This window comes from Simochromis diagramma, unplaced genomic scaffold (genome assembly GCF_900408965.1).
Source record: "Simochromis diagramma unplaced genomic scaffold, fSimDia1.1 OVJJ01000753.1, whole genome shotgun sequence".
Classification (NCBI taxonomy): Eukaryota; Metazoa; Chordata; class Actinopteri; order Cichliformes; family Cichlidae; genus Simochromis; species Simochromis diagramma.
In genome coordinates, this window is record NW_024387523.1 from 220,824 (window position 1) to 242,315 (window position 21,492).

The 21,492-nt window shown below is 37.8% G+C and overlaps 2 protein-coding genes across 4 annotated transcripts; both read left to right on the plus strand.

Moving 5' to 3' along the window:
• The first annotated feature begins 2,827 nt into the window (after positions 1–2,827).
• Positions 2,828–6,944, plus strand: LOC120726733. Its single transcript, XM_040020620.1, has 3 exons — positions 2,828–3,000; positions 3,533–3,672; positions 5,720–6,944. Exons 2-3 carry the CDS (start codon positions 3,572–3,574, stop codon positions 6,867–6,869), a joined length of 1,251 nt encoding a protein of 416 aa, XP_039876554.1. The 5' UTR covers positions 2,828–3,000; positions 3,533–3,571; the 3' UTR covers positions 6,870–6,944.
• An 8,731-nt stretch (positions 6,945–15,675) lies between these two features.
• On the plus strand, positions 15,676–20,811 carry LOC120726734. Of its 3 annotated transcripts, XM_040020621.1 has the most exons (6): positions 15,676–15,798; positions 16,290–16,327; positions 16,458–16,517; positions 16,810–16,889; positions 17,403–17,527; positions 18,354–20,811. In XM_040020621.1, the coding sequence occupies exons 2-6, from the start codon at positions 16,297–16,299 to the stop codon at positions 18,940–18,942; spliced, it is 885 nt and encodes a 294-aa protein (XP_039876555.1). In that variant the 5' UTR covers positions 15,676–15,798; positions 16,290–16,296; the 3' UTR covers positions 18,943–20,811. The 3 variants fall into 3 exon arrangements, 1 of the variants encoding a protein (XP_039876555.1); XR_005694374.1 differs by lacking the exons at positions 15,676–15,798; positions 16,290–16,327; positions 16,458–16,517 and adding an exon at positions 16,533–16,737 and having other exon boundaries at positions 18,354–20,092; positions 20,369–20,807; XR_005694373.1 differs by lacking the exons at positions 15,676–15,798; positions 16,290–16,327; positions 16,458–16,517 and adding an exon at positions 16,533–16,737 and having other exon boundaries at positions 18,354–20,810.
• The last annotated feature ends 681 nt before the right edge of the window (positions 20,812–21,492 follow it).

Here is a 21,492-nt window from a genome sequence, read left to right on the forward strand (position 1 = left end):
ATGACACAATGACAAAGTAAAAATTATGTGGGATGTTGTGAAATTGTGATGTGCTCATCATTAAGAAAGATTAATTTATATTTGCTGAGCTTTTAACTGGAATTACAGGTTCTGATAAAATCTAGTTAATGTTTACAAAGTGCTACATCAATCAACTATTCTTAAAATATTTAACCCACATAAAGTGAGTTAAAGAAGAAGCAACATTACTCGTGACTGCAGGATTGAGTGGTTTAACACATCAAGATAGAGAAGAGGAAAAGTTTACTGTGCACCAAAACAACACTGATCTCAGTCGATGATGTTCCAGATGTCTGAGGGTAAGGGGAGAGAGACTGCAGCATTACAAAAGCCCAGCCCAGAGCCAAAACATTTGTCACTAACTGAGAGAATCATCACACAGATGCTACAGGCAGGACCTTTCAAAATAAAGCTCCAAGTGGCAGCACTACCAGGTAATCCAAACTCAAAGAGATTCTAAGAGTCAGAACAGGTTCATTAAACATTGAAAGAAATTAAATAATTTAAATTATTGTCTATTAAATAAAGAATCAAAAAACTTCCTGATGGTCTGTCATCATCAGTCCACCTGACAGGTGTCTGACTGCAGTTCCTGACCTAAGCGCCCATAAATGACGAGTTATTTATAATATTTTGTAGTAAAAAATAAATAAATAATTACCTTAAGATTGAAATCAGGTGTGTCCGGCTGTTTTTCTTCGAATGATCCTGAAATAAAAATAAGCCAAAGTTAGAAACATTGATGTTGATGAAGTAGTTATAGGCAGAGGTGGAGCCAGACATTTGAAACACCCGGGGCTTAGCCCTGAAGGGTAGTATGCATGTGGGATTTTTTTTTCTTTTTTCTTTTTTTTGGGGAGGGGGGGGGGGTGTAGAAATGACTGAAAGATTAATTGGCTCTGTTTTGAGTTTTGTTCAAAAAAGAATGACTTCATATAGGAAGAAAAGATATCACATATGCAGGACACCTTAAACTAGTTTTTTAATTAAGCAGCAAGGCAGAACAAAGTCAGGGCTGTATCAAGACACAGGGACTAAACCCCAATTCAACCAGACCCAGACCTGATCCGGAATTAAAACAGGACTACAACGGTTCAAAATCAGGACTACTGAGGACTTAACCAAGACAGAACCAGAATCAGAACTAGATGATAGTAGCACTAAAAATTATCATAGACCTGCACTACACTTATTTTTTAATTCTACCAAAGTCCACTATTTAGATTAAGAAAAGTTTATATAATTATTCAGCCTTGTTGTGCAAACAAGCCTGCATAACTTAATAAATATAGAATTTGAAAAATAGCAAACCTAAAAAGAAACACTAGGTACGAGATACATGAGTACCTATGATACGGTGATACTTTTGGTAAACAACCATTTGACTGACATGTGTGTCTCACCTGCTCTTGTTCATCTCTGTTCTGTCCTCATTCTCCATCTCCCTCTCTGTTCCTCTCTGTTCCTCTCTCTCCCTCTTTGTGCTGACAATCATCAAATATACAGTTGAAACCAGATATTTATGTACTCTTCAGATCAAAACACAACACTTTTATAATTGTAAGATCAAATCAGACTAAATGTTTATTTTTTTAGATTGATAAATATAAAAAACATATTTGTTAACTTTAAGAGTAAAGAGAGAAACTATCTGTATTTCTTAATTGTAAATGGCACCAAATTGTATTCAAATTGAGCCACACTTATGGAGCTCCACAGTTCTTTTCCTGGTGTTTTGGTTGACATCTCTTGATTTTCCCATTTCAAAGAAACAGGCTCTGTGTTTTGCCTTATATGCATCCACAGCTGTGCCACCAGTTTACTCACATGGACTCTACTAACCTATCAGAAGCTTCTTCAGCTCAGAATGGAATCATCTGGTTTTCTTATTAATTAACAAACTTAGTGTACATGTACTCCTAAATTTGATCAAAATGATAATAAATAGACAGCTCTGTCTCTCTTTATTCTGACATTTAAAAAGATATTTCAATATTTATCTAAAACAAAAGTTTACTCTAAATTGATGTTGTACAGAAAAAATGTTTTATGTTTTCTCCCTAAAGTGTAAATATCTGGTTACAAATGTGAATATCCTGCTGTGTACTGAAATCCCTCTTGTTTTGCATAGAAATATACTGAACAACATACAAAGCATAATATATAAAATAACATTTACCTGAGTTTTTTCTTTGAAAGAAGCCTCTAATGTCCATTCTTATGTTTCAGTACATAACTGAAACCGATTTAGTCGGGGAGGGTAAGAACTGAAAATATGAAATAAACACACGTAAGATAAGACTCTATTAAAAAAAATAGCATTTGTTCGGCTTTTCATTTCGCCATTTGTTGATTCACTTGAAGAGCAAGTAACGTAATATTGGTCAAGTGATCAGTTTGATATCAATCTTTCGTGATTCACCGTCATTTGTACGGTATGAATGGTTTGCTTTGGTACCTGGTCAAACTTAAGCTCTCCTTAGTATGGCTGGCTCCGTTACTCCAACAGCGCACTCACAGGCACAAGAGCACCTGGCTGCAGCCCCGCCCCCTCGCTCAGTTGCTTAGTGCCTGAGCTCGGATCATACCAATATCAGGGGGGATTCACGCACAGTCGTAAATTCCCACAGTGTGCACTATGTGCTTCGAATATTGTGTGTACTTTTTGTTTTATACAGTTGTCAGCCAGGCATCTAACTATGAAAAAATTACACTCCAAAAGACCCCGGGCTTCTGACAAAACAACCCGGGCTTAAGCCCAGTAAGCCACCCCCACGCTCCGCCCCTGCCGGTGACAAACATTTACCTGAACGATCTGACGGCAAGTAAGAGACACTTAAGAAAGATCTGTTTGTTTTTGCTATAAACAGTGGTTTTACATGGTTTTACTTTGATTTAAGGACATTTGGCGACAGTGTCCAAACACCAGTTCTCTAACAAAACTGAATCAGACAGTTTGGGAACACCAAAACAGCAAAGGTGAGTAGTGACCACATTTGAGTCTTAAAGCCTTTATTGACGATTTTACAAGCGCTCTTTAAACGACTGTAAGTCGGAGTTTTATATATCCTTTATTAATGCAGTTAGAAAAAAGTCCAGGCGGCTTAAATGATGCTTGGTCAATAAAGGGTTAATTTTATTTAAATAAATTAACTTTAGTCTGACATTTGAAGTGTCTCATATCAAGCTCCAGATGTGGACACCTGTCCATGCAAATCAGGGTCAGCTGATGTTAAATCACACAGTCAAAGATCTTTTGGTAACAGCCAGTTAAATATATTTATTTTTCACAGCAAAAAGCTCCGGTTTGAATGAGAAGGCTGCATTCTTCTTTCACTTTAACCCAAATCTCAGCATTGATTAGAAGGATCTATACACATGTTTTCATTATGTTTTTTACTGTGTGGATGATAAATGAACTACTGATGGTGTATACAGATTACTGAATGAGTGAAGAAAAGCTGATGTGAGAAACAGCCTGTGTAGATGTCAATAACTCTGCTCTGTTAAGAAACTCTGATTGCAGACGCCCCTTCTCTGGTGGATCACTATGACGATGGTCTTCAATCTGTCTGCTGGAAGTTTGGCTGTAATAAACCAAAAGAAGCTTGCAGAACTTATTGAACAGATAAGCACAAGTATCAAAGACAGGTAACTAAGCATCCTCTACAGCATGCCTATTCAACTACGAAGTTAGTTGGGCCAGATTTTCAAACCAAGGAATTTATCTGGGCCAGATATTTTTTTTGAAGCCAGTAAGCAGCAGATCATGATCAATTTCAAACCCACACAACTGTACTGAAAAACAAGTATTTTTTTTTATTCCTTTTCCCCTATAAATCTGGTGGTGACCTCTCACAAATGCACACCAAAAGGTCCATTTAAAAAAAAGGGAGCTATAACTAAACTATTTTTTGCACATTTGAAATACTAATAATAATAACAAAAAACATTTTGATAATTCCCTTTCAAATTAAAATAAATATTTCGCTGACCACTCACTTTTCCTGCCATGGATGGAGCCCCATCGGTCACAAGTATACAGACACGCTTCATATCCAAGCCATTTTCCTCAAAAAGAGCTTAAATCTCCTCAAACATCATTTCGCCAGCTGTGTGTCCCTCTAACGGTAGTAAACCGAGCAATTTCCCATCCAGAAAAACGGACATATACGCATAACTGTGCATTATCAGTTCTGTCTGTGATCTCCTGCTATAGACATTACATCAGTTTTCTTCAGGTCATCTAACAGCATTTCAAACTCGTCTGACGCCAGAACTTCAATTCTACGAATATTTGAACTGTCCTACTGGGGTACGTTTTTAATAGCAGATGTCACACTCACTTTTCACCGCATCCACCACGGCCAGCATGCAGTATTTCATTGTTTCAGAATCTGTGAAAGGTCTTTTCTTCTTCGCCAAGAAGCAAACACGAAGGGAAGCTGCTGCAGCTCTCTCTTGGGCTGTACAGGACCCTCACCGTGGTAGTACAACTCCTGTTGTAAGATTATTAAACTCGGTAAAATGAATAAGTATTTGTCAGTCCAGGCAGGGTTAAACCGACAGTTTTCATTGTCAATTTTGCGCTTTTGGAGTGAGAAAGACATGCTGTTGTCGCATCATATATTACGATGATTGTTTAATATGTTTACATCACGGTGCATTGTGGGTTAAATATTGCTAGGCTACTAGGAGTGTTGCATTCACAGTCTACACTACGCTGTAGGAATTTTTATTTTTTTTAAATTAATTAATGAATTCATTTTTTGCGTTTTCTCTGTGTTTCTGCCAGGACCACAGGCAGGGCCACTCGCAGGTTGCTTCTGGGCCGCATTTGGCCCGCGGGCCGCCATTTAAATAGGCTTGCTCTACAGTCTCTGAAACTAAACATTTTTTGTTATTTGTTTTCATATGAATTCTGTTTGATAAGCTCGGCAGAGCTGAGCTATGTAATAAGGTGATGACATATGGTTACAAGCAGAGTTATTACAGTTAAAACTAAACTAAAAACTAAAACCAAATGTGGAAAAAAAACTAGTTAAATGAAATAAAATAAAAATAAAAATAAAGAACTTCACTTAAAAAAATATCACTGAAATGATTTTGTGAATTTGGAAAACTAACTAAGATAAAAATCAAAATATGGAGCATTTTAATCATGTCCCTACATCCTCCATACAATAATAACTAAAGACATTAGATCACCATGTTGCATGTAATGATGTGTCTCTGTAACTATTGTTGATCTGATAATGAATTTATCCTCTCTCAGTTCTTATTTCCTGCTGCTCTTTGTCTTTTCACTTTGCTTTCTGTAAATATATAAAGTTCTACATAAATAAAGCTGATATAAGAGAGCAGTGATGTGGAGAGGACTACAGCTCCATAACTATCCAGTCTAATTTTGTTTCTGAGGAAATGTTCAGGACCTCACCTTTCTGAACTGAATGATATAATTATATAATTATTATAATGATATATTTATATCTAAACTTTGTATCACTTAATTCTTGTTATATTGTTCTTTATGTAAAGGGGATTCCCCATAATATTGCCATCAATAACAACAGTATACATGTAATAACATACATCTGGCATGTATGTTAGCCATCTTTATGAGCTGTCATTAAGCCCTCTATACACAATTTTAATGTGTATATTTGTGTGTGTCTGTGTTTATTCTTTCTTGTGACAGGTACAACATTGAAGAAATGTATGCAGTGGCCGCAAGTGTTCCGAAGGATGAAGACCAAGTTTCTTATGACTTCACAAAGGTGACGCCAAACCAACAGACAGAATTGAATGACGGCATCCTCAGGTCTCCTAGACTTGTGGTAGCCACAAAGAAAAAAGTCTATAATAAAAAGGGGGACTGTCTATATACTGAACATGCAGAGTGGCGTGTTCTTCAGAATCTTAATCTTGAAGGTCAGGATGGTGATTTGTTGGTCTTCTTCTCTCATGCCAGTCCATGTGCCGAAAAGTGTGCAGATCCAGATGGAAAATACAGGATCACTGATCAGCTCAGACGTCTCTTTAATGGATGTGAGTGGGGTGCAAAGGCGTTTGTATTTAACGTTTTATTCAGGCCACCTAGGCAGGACATTAATCCAGACAGGATAAATTTTGCCCTGACAAATATTGGAATAGCCATTGATCACGAAAACTTATTTCGCTGTAACGAAACTAATAATGGCGATTTCCATTGCATCAAATGCTTTAATGGTAGTCAGATAAACCCAAATGCCTACAAAAGGAGCTGGAACAGGAAGCTCCAGGCGGTGCACCGTTGGTCAGATGAACAGTCAAAGTCTACCCAAATCATCAACCACATGGTCCTGGATACGATACACCCCCTCCAGTTTGCATACCGCCCCAATCGATCAGTTGATGACGCAACAGCATTTGCCCTGCACCACAGGGCATTAGCATTAGCCCTGCACCACACTCTGCAACATCTGAAGAGTAGCAGCACGTATGTCAGGATGCTCTTCCTGGACTACAGCTCTGCTTTCAACACCATCCGCCCGGGCAAGCTGATCGAGAAACTGAGTGACGTCAACATCCCAACTCTCACTTGCAACTGGATCCTGGACTTTTTGACAGAGAGACCACAGGTGGTGAGAATTGGAGGACGCGTGTCTGCTGAGCTCACCATCAGCACTGGATCTCCACAGGGCTGCTGCCTCAGCCCTAAACTCTTCACCCTGTACACCCATGACTGTGTCTCCACCCAGGAAAACGCCATCATCATCAAATACGCTAACAACACCACCATCCTGGGGCTCATCAACAGGGGGTACGAGTCTGGGTACAGAACTCTACACTGTTCCAAAAAATATTAATGTCAAACTATCTTACTGTATATTTTAAAGTTTTGTACTGTCTTTCTAGGATATCATTAAATTTACATAAGTAGACTGTGATCTTACATGTCAAAGGTAAAATAACGTAACAGCTCTGTAAATATAGTAAAACACAATTTACTTGTTTTTTAAATATATATATTTTTTGTACATATGCATATTTAGATTGTAAAAATACATCCAGAAATGTATCATAATTTCACGAATATTTGTCTGTTATGTGAGAGAATGATCTGTTAAATTCAAATGTAATACTATGGAAAAATAGATAAAATGATCGAAAATTAATGAGAATAATCAATAATTAAAGGAGTATTTGAATTATAATTTTGCTGAAAATTTCATGTCACCTAGGTCTGAAACAAGGTCTGAACAAGTGAAAATATAATTAATAGGAATAAAAACTAAAAAAAATCATATTGTGGCATGTTGGGGGAACAGCTAGTTCTCTCCCATCATGCCTTGGGACATGTGCTGCTGTTTAGATGTTCTTGTTTTATTGTTTATGGTTACGTTACTTTTAACTGTTATCTTGAATGTTGTGTTTACGCCGTGGTGCAGCGTCACTGACAGCTGTTGTTTTGTAGAGAGAGTGCTGTACCATGAGTGACTTCTTGTTGTGCTGTTGTTCAAGCTTGAGGCACATCGTAGCAACAGCAAGTGTTTTAATAAAGAGCGCTCCCTACCAGCTTGGGGTTGAATAACAAGTTCAACCTGTCTCTGTAAGCTTCTTTGTTAAGATTCCTTTGTATGCCACAATGTGCTAATTATAAATTTTGAACAAAGAAATGTAGAGTTAGGAATTGCAATTAATATAAATCTCAGGACAGAAATAGGCCTCTGCACCTGGGGTGAGGGTGTGGCCATGAAAACAATGTAACATTCCATTGGATGTTGGGACACATAATAACATGACGCAAAGCATCGGCCAATGAATGTGAAATAACAACAACCAGGTCGCGGGTAGGGCTGCGACCGTAGGAAAAAATCCTAATATGAAGGTATTTTACTGTGCATTTTACAGTAATGTTCTGTTCTTCTAGAATATCATTAAAGTTACGTAGACTTTGACTTCACATTTCAAATGTAAATTAACGTTAAATCACTGTAATGTAATGAAACATAATTTTCATGATTATTAAATGTATCTGTCTGTGCATATGCATATTTAGATTGTTAAAATACATTCACAAATGTATCACGGTTTCACAAATATCTGTCCGTTATTTGAAAGATTGAACTGTTGAATTCAAATGTAATGCCATGGAAAAGCATATAACATGGTCCCTATAAGCTTGTGTTACATCACATAAGTATTGTTATCGTTGCTAGTTAGGGCCATCGTGGCTCAAGAGTTGGCAGTTCACCTTGTGATCAGAAGGTTGCCGGTTCGCGCCCCGGCTCGGACACTCTCCGTCGTTGTGTCGGTGGTCAAGACACTTCACCTACTGGCGATGGCCAGTACGTACAGTAGTGCAATTCATCCTGATCGGTGATTGGTCTAGAGTGAAAGGAGAGGCTAATGATTGGTTGAAAATGTGCAATGAAGAAGCCTTCTTTTATTCATTCAGTCTGTCTGTTTTTTCTTTATCAGGTGATGTTTCCAGCTCTGGTGCGATATGACAGCCTCGCCTCTGTCAGTCTGTCCCAGGGCATGCAATCCATTATTATTTAAACCAACGGTTAACTGTATATTTCTGTACATTTACGTATTATGATTCATATTGCCACATTCATTGACCTTGTTTATAGGTAATTTCATTGTTTGATCACGTTAAAATGTTCCTAATTTCATGTCTAAAAGCACTTGGAAAAGGCAGAATCATGTCAAATTAGCGCAACAAACTCTATTTTCCTTACTGAACATAACCGTTGTTTTATGGGACAGTTATTTTCTGTTATTTTACGGTCGTATTTTGGCGCCCCAGCTGCCGGAATATTTCCGTTTTTTTAAGATGTTTTTTTGTTTTCCTATTTATCGATGATTTCATTGTTTAATCACATTAACATGTTCCTGATTTAATGTTTAGCGGCACTTGAAAAAGGCGAGATCCCATGTCAAATTAGCGCAACTAATTGTATTTTCATTACTAGAAATAACCGTATTTTTATGGGGAGTGATTTTCTGTTATTTCACGGTCGTATTTTGGTGCCCCAGCTGCCGGAATATTACCGTTGTTTTAGGATGTTTTTTAACAGTGTAGTAGACAACGTTCTTGTCTATGGTGTGGAAAACAACCTCATCCTCAACACGGACAAGACCAAGGAATTAATACTGGACTTTAGAATAGACAGAATAGACAGTAGCCAGTAACAGTCTTTTACACATATGTAAACTGCTCAGAAGAACACAGAAATAATTATTCCTTCTTGATGAAAATGCATCACTGCGTTTCTTTGCAGGTATGAATTTATTTGATGTTTCTTTAAAAAGTGTCTGTCAGACACAGCATTTTATTCAAAGACACAAACACTGCTCTGCTGCTCAGCAGCTCGAAAGTTGACAAGTCATCAGCTGAAGTTGTTGCAGATTTGAGCTACACTGTGTATTTTAACACACGATGGCAGCTCTGCCACAAAATTGTTGTAAAGTAAGAACAACCGAGAGAAGGCTGCAAAAACAACACAAGAGTCAGAGAAGGAGGACAGTGGAAATTTCACTTTGAGCTCTGTTTGCATGTTTTTATTTGATCTGCTTGTACTGGAATAATAGAAACACTCTGAGAGTGCAAACCTCCAGTATAGGGAGTATGGGCAGTATAGGGAAACATGACAGAGTAGAAGTATGTAATGAATAATAGGTATTGATTTATAAATACTACAGTATATTTTTAAATAACTAGGCAGCTTATTCTTCTTCTCCTGACAATACTTTCTTTCTTTAAAGCTTTAAGACATTTGGGGTCAACATAAAAGAAAGGCAGGTTTGAAATGTAAAATTGAGGCCAGAGGTCAAATGTGACATGATATTTTCTATTTATTGACAACACACAAACTTATAAAAGTCATAGTTTCTAAGTTATAAGGCTTTTTGTCAGTTGTTGCATATAAATCTTTACGTTGACATGAAGCATACGCTGGATGTAAGACAAACTTTGATGGATTGTTAACAGGACACCACTCGACACCCCCACAAAGTTTAATCAGGATTCATTCACAGCTTTTCAAGTTATTGTGTTTAGAGTCACAATGACTTACATCTATGCAAACACACAGACACAAAACATAATTATCACTCCTACATTTAAGTATGTATAACACTGTAAACAGATAAAAGTGGAGTCATTGTGGTAATGACAAGTAAGAATGATGTTGTGAAACTGTGAAAATACATTTCTCAGCAGAAGTAAAGCTGCCTTTAAGAGTCTCCAAAACAGTTGACACTTCAATGCTTTCCCCTAGAAATGTTTTTAGGCATTTCTAGGTTTCATATCTTGCAAAAGGCTTAAATTAAATTAAAAGGCTTAATGTATTACAAAAACATTAAGCCTTTTAAAACAGGATAAAAGCGTGTTTACCTGCAATGTTGACAGATAAAGTACATTTTTGTTATCTCTTCGTCCAGCTTGAAGGACTTTTTGGTTTTTTTACTTACCATTAGCAAACATTAATCTACGTATATTTGCTGGGTTTTTTAACAGGTTCAGATGAAACCCAGGTGATGTTCACAAAGGGCTATATAATTTAATTATTCTTAAAATATTAAACACACATAAAGTGAGTTAAAGAGGAAGAAACATTACTCATGACTGCATGATTGTGTGGTTTAACACAAAGAAATAGAGAAGAGGAAGAGTTTACTGTGTACCACAACAACACTGATCTCAATCTGTGATGTTCCAGATGTATCTTTCTGCAGAAAAGGGTAAGAGGAGAGAGACTGCAGCATTACAAAAGCAATATGTAAAAGATGCCGGCTGTGAAAGTCCAGTACAAAGTTATAGTTTATTCTATGAATACAAAAAAATGAACAAATGAAAAAGCATAAACCTGCCCCAGCTTTACTCTTCATAGCCCGAGGATAAAATGTTTAACACACCAAGTCATACTGAGAAGCCAGCTGTGTGCCATTTTGGAAAGGTCCAGAGCCAAAACCTTTTACTAACTGAGAGAACCATCACACAGATGCTACCGCTCCAAATCTCAAATTTTTTTGACGTGATTTATGTATTTAATGTCTTATTTATATTTTGCATTTGACTAAACCCAATCCTAAACAAATACCAGCTCACAGAAAACCAAAATATTGACGTAAATGTGTTTCATAAGTCATAATGAATATGAGCTGCAGGTCAGTATTTAATGCAGTGGTAGAACTACATCAGTCAGCTTTATTTTGCTGCTCAATCATACTGGCTTCTGTGTCTTCACTTCATCACTTCCTCTTCAGCTTTTTTAGTTTCCCTGTTAAATTTTGCATTTAGTATTTTAGTCTCTCAAAAATGTTTTTTCACTGAGTAACAAAAGTTTAAGACCACTTGAAAAATTGCAAAAAATCATCTTTTGCATGGTTGGATTTTTTTGAGCTTGCAATTTATTGAAAACAACTCTTAAACCGAAACAGGATGTTAAACAGCTGTTACGTCCCGGTCTAGGGGTACAGGAGGACAACATAGGGGTTAAAAGGAAAGTGGCCGGACCTTTGATCCCCAAAGCCATATCCAGAAGGCAATTTACAGGTTAAGGTACTACCAAAAACTGAAAGCTTTAACTCCGGGGTGACCAAAGGCCAAAATAACAAACAAAGCTATTTCAAAAAGGGAGGTGCTACCTAAACCCTGTGTGAAACAAAAGCCAAACAAAAGACAAGTGCTACCCCTAACTCCCTAATTAAATAAACAAGAGAAAAAAGTACAGAAAATAATAAGGCAGTTCACCCCTTCTGCTTCAGTGCCTATTTATAAGTGAAAGTATCTCCACACTATATTCAAAGATTAATGAGTCTCTAAAGACACACGGAAAACTTCATCACAGTTGGTTTGGAGGCCAAGGACGGGTCTGCTGCTGCTGCCAGTTGCTGCCAGGGAATAACTGCTGGAGAGTGTTTTTAAAACAAACACTTGATGATGGAAACCATTCAGCAGCTGCTAGTTCTCCAATCGGGAAGGACCTGCAGAGACTCTTAAAGGCACAGAATACACTCGGAACAAAATGCAGCCACTGTGATCCAAAACATGACCAGGGTCGTAACACAGCTGATCAAACATTTAGGACCACATGCCTTTAAAAGGCCAAATCTGTGCAAAAATGTGTATTCATTGTCATTTTCTGACAGGTAATCACACTGTCATGATGTTCTGATGGCAAAGGCAAAAACCCAGAGGTGGGACCAAGTCATTGTTTTGCAAGTCTCAAGTAAGTCTCGAGTCTTTATCCTCAAGTCTCAAGTCAAGTCTCAAGTAATGTCAGGCAAGTCAGAGTCGAGTCTCAAGTCACTGGTGTAAAAGTCCGAGTCAAGTCACAAGTCTGAAACTTTGAATTTCAAGTCCTTTCGAGTCTTTAAAAAAAAAACAACGAAAAAAAGCATGTTGCAGTTATATGCTAAATGTAAATATTAGACCATGTAATTTTTAAATCTGTGTTTTTCTCAACACATGACAAAATAGTGAACTTAGAAAATATACACAAATTGTGAAATTGCACCTCTTTAAAATGCAGCTCAATTAAACCTAGCTCCAAGAATAATTTTCACCGACAGTTCTGAGATAAGCTGCATGTTATTCTTGGATGCGGTTGTAGGACCGGTGTCGTGCCAAAGTAGGTATCCCCGACAGAATTTGTTTCCCCTGTGCTGGGAGCACGCAGGAAGTACTGATGTTTTCATTTTGTGAAAAATTAGTATCATTACATTACCATTCAGTTTGAGGATTACAACAGAAAATTATATATTTATTGCTCACGGGGTATCAGATGGGATTATTTTAATAAACCATAAACATTTTGGCTAATAACTATTTTTATTCTCCTGTAACTTTATTATATAAAGAGCTAAATCCTCCAAAGTTTCAGGAGAAATGCGTCATAATAAGAAGTGTTTGTGAACGAAAAATCAACAATGCGGGATACTGTTTGTCCGTGATTTGGACAGTCCAGCGTGTGCTCCCGACGCAGGGGAAACAAATTCTGTCGGGGATACCTAGTTTGGCACGATAGTAACTTCCGGTCACTGCAACAAGCCCAGGTACAGTTTACTGACGGATGGGTGCAGGACCTTGAAATACACCGTGTAGAACGAAAGACCATCGTACATATCATAAGTTTACCAGTCTCACAAATCGTCGTCATAAATACACATTCGTTAACCGTTTATTAATAGGACCTTTAAGCTCCACGGTAATTAATTAGCAGTGGAAATAATTTCTGGTACGCGTTACAGAAATGTAGCAGTGACAATATTGTATGCTATAATCGTACTGGGCAATTAGTGATACAAAACAACAGTTTTATCCTGTGAATAAAAGTATATGTTTTTGTCAATGTACCATAATAACAGAAGCAAAATGCAATATTGTGTCAGGACAATTCACTATTTATGCACAATAAACAAAGGAGCATAGCGCGACAATTTCTGTTCAGCGCCAGACTTGCTTGTAACCTATATCACCAATTATGTTATGAAAATGACGCATTAACTACAACAGCAGACTGACCTTTGTGGGAATGCTTGGAGCAGACTAACCTGTGAGCTGGAGTGTTCTGGGACGTTATATTTGGTCTTTGAATGGCTGCAATCCAGGCCACCCGTCGCCTCTTTGTTACTTCGGAAACATGGCTCGAACAATTTCTCTTCAACGACATAATCCGATAAAACCGATCTCTTTACCCGTCGGCTTCCCGTGGCTGTCATGCGACCGGCTATTGCAGTTAATAATACAACAGCTTCTTGCCATTTTTGTGTTTCTTTTTATCGCTGTATAACTGATTTTAATTGAAAGCCTGCGTGCGCTAGTACCGCTTGCCACGAGTTCCCAGAATCCTTTGCGGTTTTACCCCTGAATGACGTCACATTTTCAATCTCTATATAATATGCATGTTAAATTTTATATTTGGTGTGAAATATCAAGTCTTTTCAAGTAAACCGGTTCAAGTCCAATTCAAGTCCCAAGTCATTGGTGTAAAAGTCCAAGTCAAGTCACAAGTCTTAGAACATTTTTTCAAGTCAAGTCTAAAGTCATAAAATTAATGACTCGAGTCTGACTCGAGTCCAAGTCATGTGACTCGAGTCCACACCTCTGCAAAAACCTTTCACTTTTTGAACGTGGTCGGGTTGTTGAACTGCATAAGCAAGGTCTCTAGCTGCTGAGGTGGGATGCAGTAAGACAATTCATTTGGAATTTCTTTCACTATGGGCCCATGTCCTCATTTTAAGTTGGACAGCGTTTTAGTAGGTAAAAGTGAATGCTTTGACATGAATTAAGCTGCAGTTTGGCTAAGGCCTTGAAGGGGACTGGCGATGGCTCCCGGGCTTGGCAGATCCCCATGTACTAAATAGGAGTGAAGAAGTTGAAGAATGGAAAACAAGGAGGGAGGGAGGGTGGGGCATGTAAACGAGAATGATCAGATTGCAGAACTAGGGGAACCTATATAGATGGCACCCGGAAGGAGCGTGTTTGGAGGCGTGGTCCTGCTCCTGAAATTCAGATACATAATCTCCAATAAATGATCCTGAGGGTTATGCAACTAAAAAGTCAAGTGGAAGACCCAGCACTGAGCCGGAGGATCCAATTGGCTGTCTGTCAAGACACTGGACAATCCTCAACCCAAATTAAAGCCGTTACTGGTGCAGACTGCAGCCCCATAACTATCATCTGAGACTGAAGGGCTTCAAAAACAAAAAACATCTTCAAAGGCCTTGTCTCCTTGAACTCCACAGAACTGACCATTTGGACTTTGGAAGAGAGCACCAAACATGGGACATTGAAAGGTGGAAGAAAATTTTGTTCTCTGATGAGAAAAAATGTAACCTTGATGGTCCTGATGGTTTCCAATGTTACTGGCATGACAAGCAGATCCCACTTGAGATGTTTTCTACGTGCCAGAGTGGAACATAATAGTCTGTGGTGCTTTTTCTTTCATGGGAACAATTGAGCTTCCGGAGGTGCATGGTCGTCTAACGGCCGCTGACTATGTCCAGATGTTGCAGAGAGGATCTCTCATGACTGAGGGCCTTCATCTGTGTGGTTTTTCAACAGGGCAACACTACAGTACACAATCCCCGCAGGACAAGGGACTTCTTCCAGGAGAATAACATCAGTCTTTTGGACCATCCTGCGTGTTCCCCTGATCTAAATCCAATTGAGAACCTTTGGGGATGGATAGCAAGGGATGTTTACAACAGTTGGACACTTTGAGACACTTGGAGATATGTTCGCACTCACCTCATGGAAACACTTGGCTCAAGCGGTGCCGCAACAATTTTTTGAAGTGATCAACAATAATGGTGAAGCTATTCATTGCTGAGTTTTTTACGGGGTTTTTTTTTTTTTTTTTTAGGTATGACTTTAAATTGTTGATCAGCTGTAAAACAGTCTGTTTAAGTTTAAGCAAGGTTTGCATGCTCAAAAAATGTTGTGTCTCACTCCCATCTCTTCTAGTTGCATGTTGAAGCTCGACTTGGAACCTTGTTAAGATCTAACTGTCATGGTCCCCGTGCCTGCCCAGCCGGCCTCACAAGGCTACACTTGTGTTTTTGCTTTCTCTCTTTCTCTCCCCTACCTCTCTGCCTGGGCGGAGCTCACTGCAGGCTCCCGCCCTTGGCTCACACACCTGTTGGCGATCAGCTGATTTTCCGACTACTATTTGAGGCTGGGCCACAGATCTTCTCATCGCTGGATGATTGTGCTACTGACGTTAGTCTTTCTCCCCAGCTCCTGTGGTCTTGTACCTTTACGCCCTACCTTCGTGACTTGTGAGTGATTTTTCCCTTTCTTGTTCCAGTTTACCTTCCCGGACCTGTGACCTCCCAGCTGTACAAACGTGTGTGAGTTGGATGTGAGGACGTGAGCGAGCGTGAGAGAGAGAGAGCCTTCCCCTGATCCCTTGGAACCCTGAATTTTTACCCGTCACTGTATATATTATCGCACTGGTGTGTAAATAAACGGTGTTCTGAGACGTCAACCTGTTCTGCGCTTGAGTCCCTGCTTTCAGATTGTGACACTAACTATGCAAAATATGATTTTTTTTTACCATTTTTTTCAAGTGGTCCTAAACTTTTGATAGGGACTGTATTTGTGCTAAGTTTTTGCACTGAGGTACATTTATTGGGAATATTGAGATTCAGACCTCTAAGAGAGGTCTGAAGTGACATGAATACAATGTGCATGATTTGATGTTACAGGGTGATGTATTTGTTGGGGTTTCTCTAAATAACTCTTTTTTTTTTTTGAATTCGTGTTTCAGGTGAATTATGAGGTGTTTGTGTGGCAGAGGGAGAAAAGGTATGAATCTCTGATTCACTGACAAGAGTTTTTACCTGAAGCATGTCTCCTTATCAGCAGCAGGAGGTGGCGGTTCCTTCTCCACCTCCTTTTTCTCATGACTCATGTCTTCCTCTTTTTTTCTTCTTAGAAACACTTTCATGCCCTTTTTTGGAGTGCTTTAACCACCACCACATCAGCCTGTTTTGCAGTAAGTAATGATGTTAAGTTACACCCGCTAGATGGATACTGCCCTGTGATTGGCTCTTAAGATTAGGATATGTTGGTCAAACACTGACAGGAGTGTTTCAGATGTGACTTTGGCTGTAAGAAACAGACATCTGAAAAATCCTGTCCTGAAAATAAAACATTTATTTTACGAATAATTGAAAAAAAGTTTAAAAACAGACCAACGACTCACCTGACTGCAGGTAAGAAACACTGAAAGATCAGTTTGGTTTGGTATAAAACAGTGATTTTACATGGTTTTACTCTGGTTTTAGGACGTTTGACAACAGTGTCCAAAAACCGGCTCTCGACTAAAATTGATTCAGACATTTTTGGGGACACCAAAACAGCAAAGGTGAGTAGTGACCACATTAAAGTTTTATTCAAAAAAGTCTTAAATTCTATTTAAAAACCTGAAGTCTCTCACATCGAGCTCCAGATGTGGACACCTTTTCATGCAAATAAGGGTCAGCTGATGTTAAATCGCTCAGTGGAAGATGTTTTGGTAACAGCCGGTTAAATGTATTTGTGCTCCACAGCAAAAAGCTCTGGGTTTGAATCAGCTGTTGGCTGAGTGAGGGGTTTGTGGAGGTCCTGAGGAAGAGGAAGACATTTAAATTTAAAGAAATATTTACACTTAAAAAGAGCTCATTTCCACGAGAACACAGCTTTCTCCTTTCAGTTTTAACCAAATCACAGCACTGATTACTAGTCTCGCCACACATGTTTTTGTAAAGTTTTTACTGTTGGGATGATAAATGCACCACTGATGGTACATAGAGTAGGCAATGAGTGAAGAAAAGCTGCTGTGAGAAACAGCCTGTGTAGATGTCAATAACTCTGCTCTGTTATGAAACTCTGAGTGCAGATGGCTGGTCTCTGGTGGATCACAGTGACGATGCTCTTCTCTCTGTCTGCTGGAAAATTGGCTGAGATAAACCAAAACCAGCTCGCGACACTCATATATCATCTAACAAGAACAGTCAGACACGAGTAAGTCAGCATCATCTATGGTCTATGAAACTAAATATTTTTTTAAAATTTGTTTTCATGTGCTGTCAAGGTGTTCGATAAGTTCGGCAGAGCTGACCTATGTGATAAGGTGGTGACATGTGGTTACACGCAGAATTATTATAGTTAAAACTAAACTTAAAAAAAATAAGTTGAATACAATAAAATACAAATTAAAAGCTAGACTTGATTTTATGAATTTGGTAAACTAAGTAAAATCAAATCAAAACACAGAGGAAGCATCTGTAATCATGTCCCTACATGCTCCATACAATAATAGCTAAAAAGATAAAGTGAAACAAGCAAACCCACTTTGAAGTGAACTGAAACTAAACTAAAACCCAAACAAAACAGTCAAAATGAAATAAAAATAAAAAATAAGAAACTATAACAACTTAACAGGAGGAATGCTGCTACAGATTATCACCGTGTTGCATGTAATGATGTGTCTCTACATAAATAAAGCTGCGGTAAGAGAGGACTACAGCTCCATTACCATCCATCTTGGCTTTGTTTCAGAGGACATGTTGATGACCTCGCCTTTCTTGACTGAAAATAATAATAATAATATTATTATTATTATTATAATATATTTATATCTTTACTTTGTATCACTAATCACTAATTGTTTTTTGTTTTATTGTTCTTTATGTGAAGGGAATTGTCCAAATACAAATATAACAACATCCATCTGACATATATGTTAGCCATCTTTACCAGCTGTCACAAAGCTCTCTATAAACCGTGTGTGTGTGTGTGTGTGTGTGTGTGTGTGTGTGTGTGTGTGTGTGTGTCTTTTTCGTGACAGGTACAATGTATATTCAATGTATGCCGTGGCCGCAAGTATTCCGAAGGATGAAAGCAGAGTCTCTTATGACCTAAGAAGGGTGACGGATACAAACCAACGGATACAATTCAATGATGGCATCCTCAGGACTTCTAGATTTGTGGTAGCCCCAATAAAATACATAACCAATAACAACGGGGTCTATCTATATACTCAACATGCAGAGTGGCGTCTTCTGCAGAATCTAAATCTTGAAGGTCAGGATGGTGATTTGTTGGTCTTCTTTTCTTACGCTACTCCATGTTTAACAAGCTGCGCAAATCCAAATGGAAACTACAAGATCACTGATTCGCTTCAAAAACTCTTTAATAAACACAAGTGGGGAGAAAAGGCATTTGTGTTTGAAGCTATATTCAGGCCAGGTGGGATGAACATTGATTCAGATGAAAAAAGAGATGAAATAAAACGCAGTACAACAAAGGCCTTGACAAATATTGCAAACTCCATTGGCTCCGAAAACATATTTCGCTGTTACAGACCTGATAATCATGATTACATTTGCATTAAATGCTTCAATGGTGGTAAGATTGTCGAAAACTGTATCTCATAATGCCCCATCTCATTTATGCAACAAGGAACGTTTAAAAAAATAATTGTAAAAATTTAGTTAAATCCACGCTGAACATTATTAATGCTTTGTTTTCATTTTTTAAGCCGAAGTCTCCACTCGCGCTCTACTTGTTCACTTTCTTTCTCTAACATGGACTTTAGTGCCTGAGTGATGAATCAGCCATTTAAGGTCCAGCTAGGCTTTTATTTATCTTTGCTAACTGATACAAACCATAAATCGCTATTTTTATTCTCATTTTAAAGTAATGCAGCTCAGTTTAGCCCCAAAACTGATCGTGGTAGTCGTGCGGAATTAGATTTGGCTTTAACAATATGATATCAAATACTTCGAACTTACAGATCTACTTATGATACTACTACTACTACTAATAATAATAATAATATTATTATTATTATTATTATTATTATTATTATTATTATTATTATTAATACATTTTATTTAAAAGCACCTTTCAAGACATCCAAAGACACTTAGCAATAGAATCAAACACAAAGTAGAACAATGACAAAACAAAAAGATAAAATCAACAAACAATAATTTCACATTTAGATTAAGGCTACGGCTGAAATTAAGTAAAAGTAAGTAAAAATGTAATCTTTGTGTCATTTATAAAATAATAATTCTTGTAATACACGCCTCAAGTCCATTGTCTAAAAAATGATATAGCTCTCAATTTACTGCTAAAACATAAAAAGATACAATATCCACCGTTTTATTATCACGGTGGAGTAATGTTTGCTGAAGTCAAGATAAAATCTGTCAACGGTAACAGTCACAGTCAAATATCAAAATAAAATTCTATCTGTTATTTTTTGATATTTGAGTTGGTAATACTTTATGATAAACATGGTTAATTGTTGGTAAACTATTAACAGTGAAAAGATCAAAAATAATAACTTTAATAACTGCTGTGAAAGAGATTCACGACGATTATCGCAAAGTTACAACAGATGTAAATGTAATAGTTTAGAAGTAGTTACTGAAACCTGTGTGTTTCAGATAAAAGCAGTATGTGGATGGTTATTGTGAGGCTGAAAGAAGCTTTGCTTTAAATAATGAATGTAAAGTAGGCCGATGGGGTGGCAGAGCCATAAACCACAATGTGCCTGAGGAACACCTTTTATGTGCTGTTTTGGGTGGCTGTAGTTTAGGAGGTAAAGCAGGTCACCTACTGATCGGAAGGTTGGTGGTTCAATCCCAGGCTCCTCCAGTCTGCATGTCAATTATTCTTGGGCAAGATACTAACCCCAAGTTGCTCTCTGATGCATCCATCGGAGTGTGAATGTAGTTAGAAAGCACTAAGTATAGAGACAGTGCTTGTGAGACTGGGTGTGATTGGGTGAATGTGGCATGTTGTATAGAGCGCTTACTCTGGGAGACTAGAAAAGTGCTATATAAGAATCAGTCCATTTCACTCACTGTTCATGTTTATTTGACTCCCCGAGGATTCGAACAAGCAACTAGAAACTAATTACATATGTAGGAATCAATAGCGTTACACATGATTAGTAAACATTATCAAATATAACTTATTGTTTTGTTTACCATTTATTAAGAATAATTGTTGTGAAGTGTTCTTTTTGAATGTGTTTTGTTGGTGCTTTTATTTTGAATGTGTTTGCAGCTTCACTTTGAGTGACACCTGGAACTGAACCTGTAACGTTCAGGTTAACTGAAGAGAAAGTTGACAGAAAACTGCAGTCTGTATTTACATCATTTTAATGGAGAATAGAAGTTTTCACAGCACTTGTGTGTTTGTATAAAGTTCTGTGCTTTTTAAAGCTTGACGAAATCTCTGATTAAAGCTTTGCTCAGCAAACATTCACGTCTCAGTGTGTCAGTCATTTCAAACCAGCTTCATGATTCCACCGAGCCCGTCTTTCTGCAGGTGTAGCTGCTCTTACAGTGAATGTTGTGGCTTTCTAAATTTATCATCACTCTATGTTATATTTCCGACAACCACTCGTGTAGACCGAGTGTTCTTAACTGTTCTTAACCCTGAAATACAGCTGCCTTTAAGAGCAGACATTTCAACACTTGCTCCTTGTTCTTAGACATTTTTGGGTTTCATATCTTGAAACATCAAAATCCGTCCTTGAATATCGACAGATATTGAAATTTGTATAAACAACCACAATCTATTTTCCCTCTTCCTGTTTGTTGCAATAAAACAAACCCAAACAGCAATAATAATAATACCAATATCTCCTGCTCACGTGTAAACTAAGGCGTGACTTCTCTTATAATCTCCAATAAACATAATAAAGTTGGTGGCTTTAAAGAAACCAAAGGAAGGATTCTTAAATGTGTGAAAGGAGATTTCCAGACAAAAATACAAAATAAAAACAGAATGATGAAGATGTTGTGATCAAGATGTTTTTAGAGCCACAAAAATGTCGTTAAATGAACAATAAAAAAAAAAAGACACACACTAGGAGCAGCTTTTTTCTAAATAAGATCATGAATACCAGAATTAAATGTAATTATAACGTCATGTTAAACAAAGAGGGAGGTGTGGTCACGTGAACG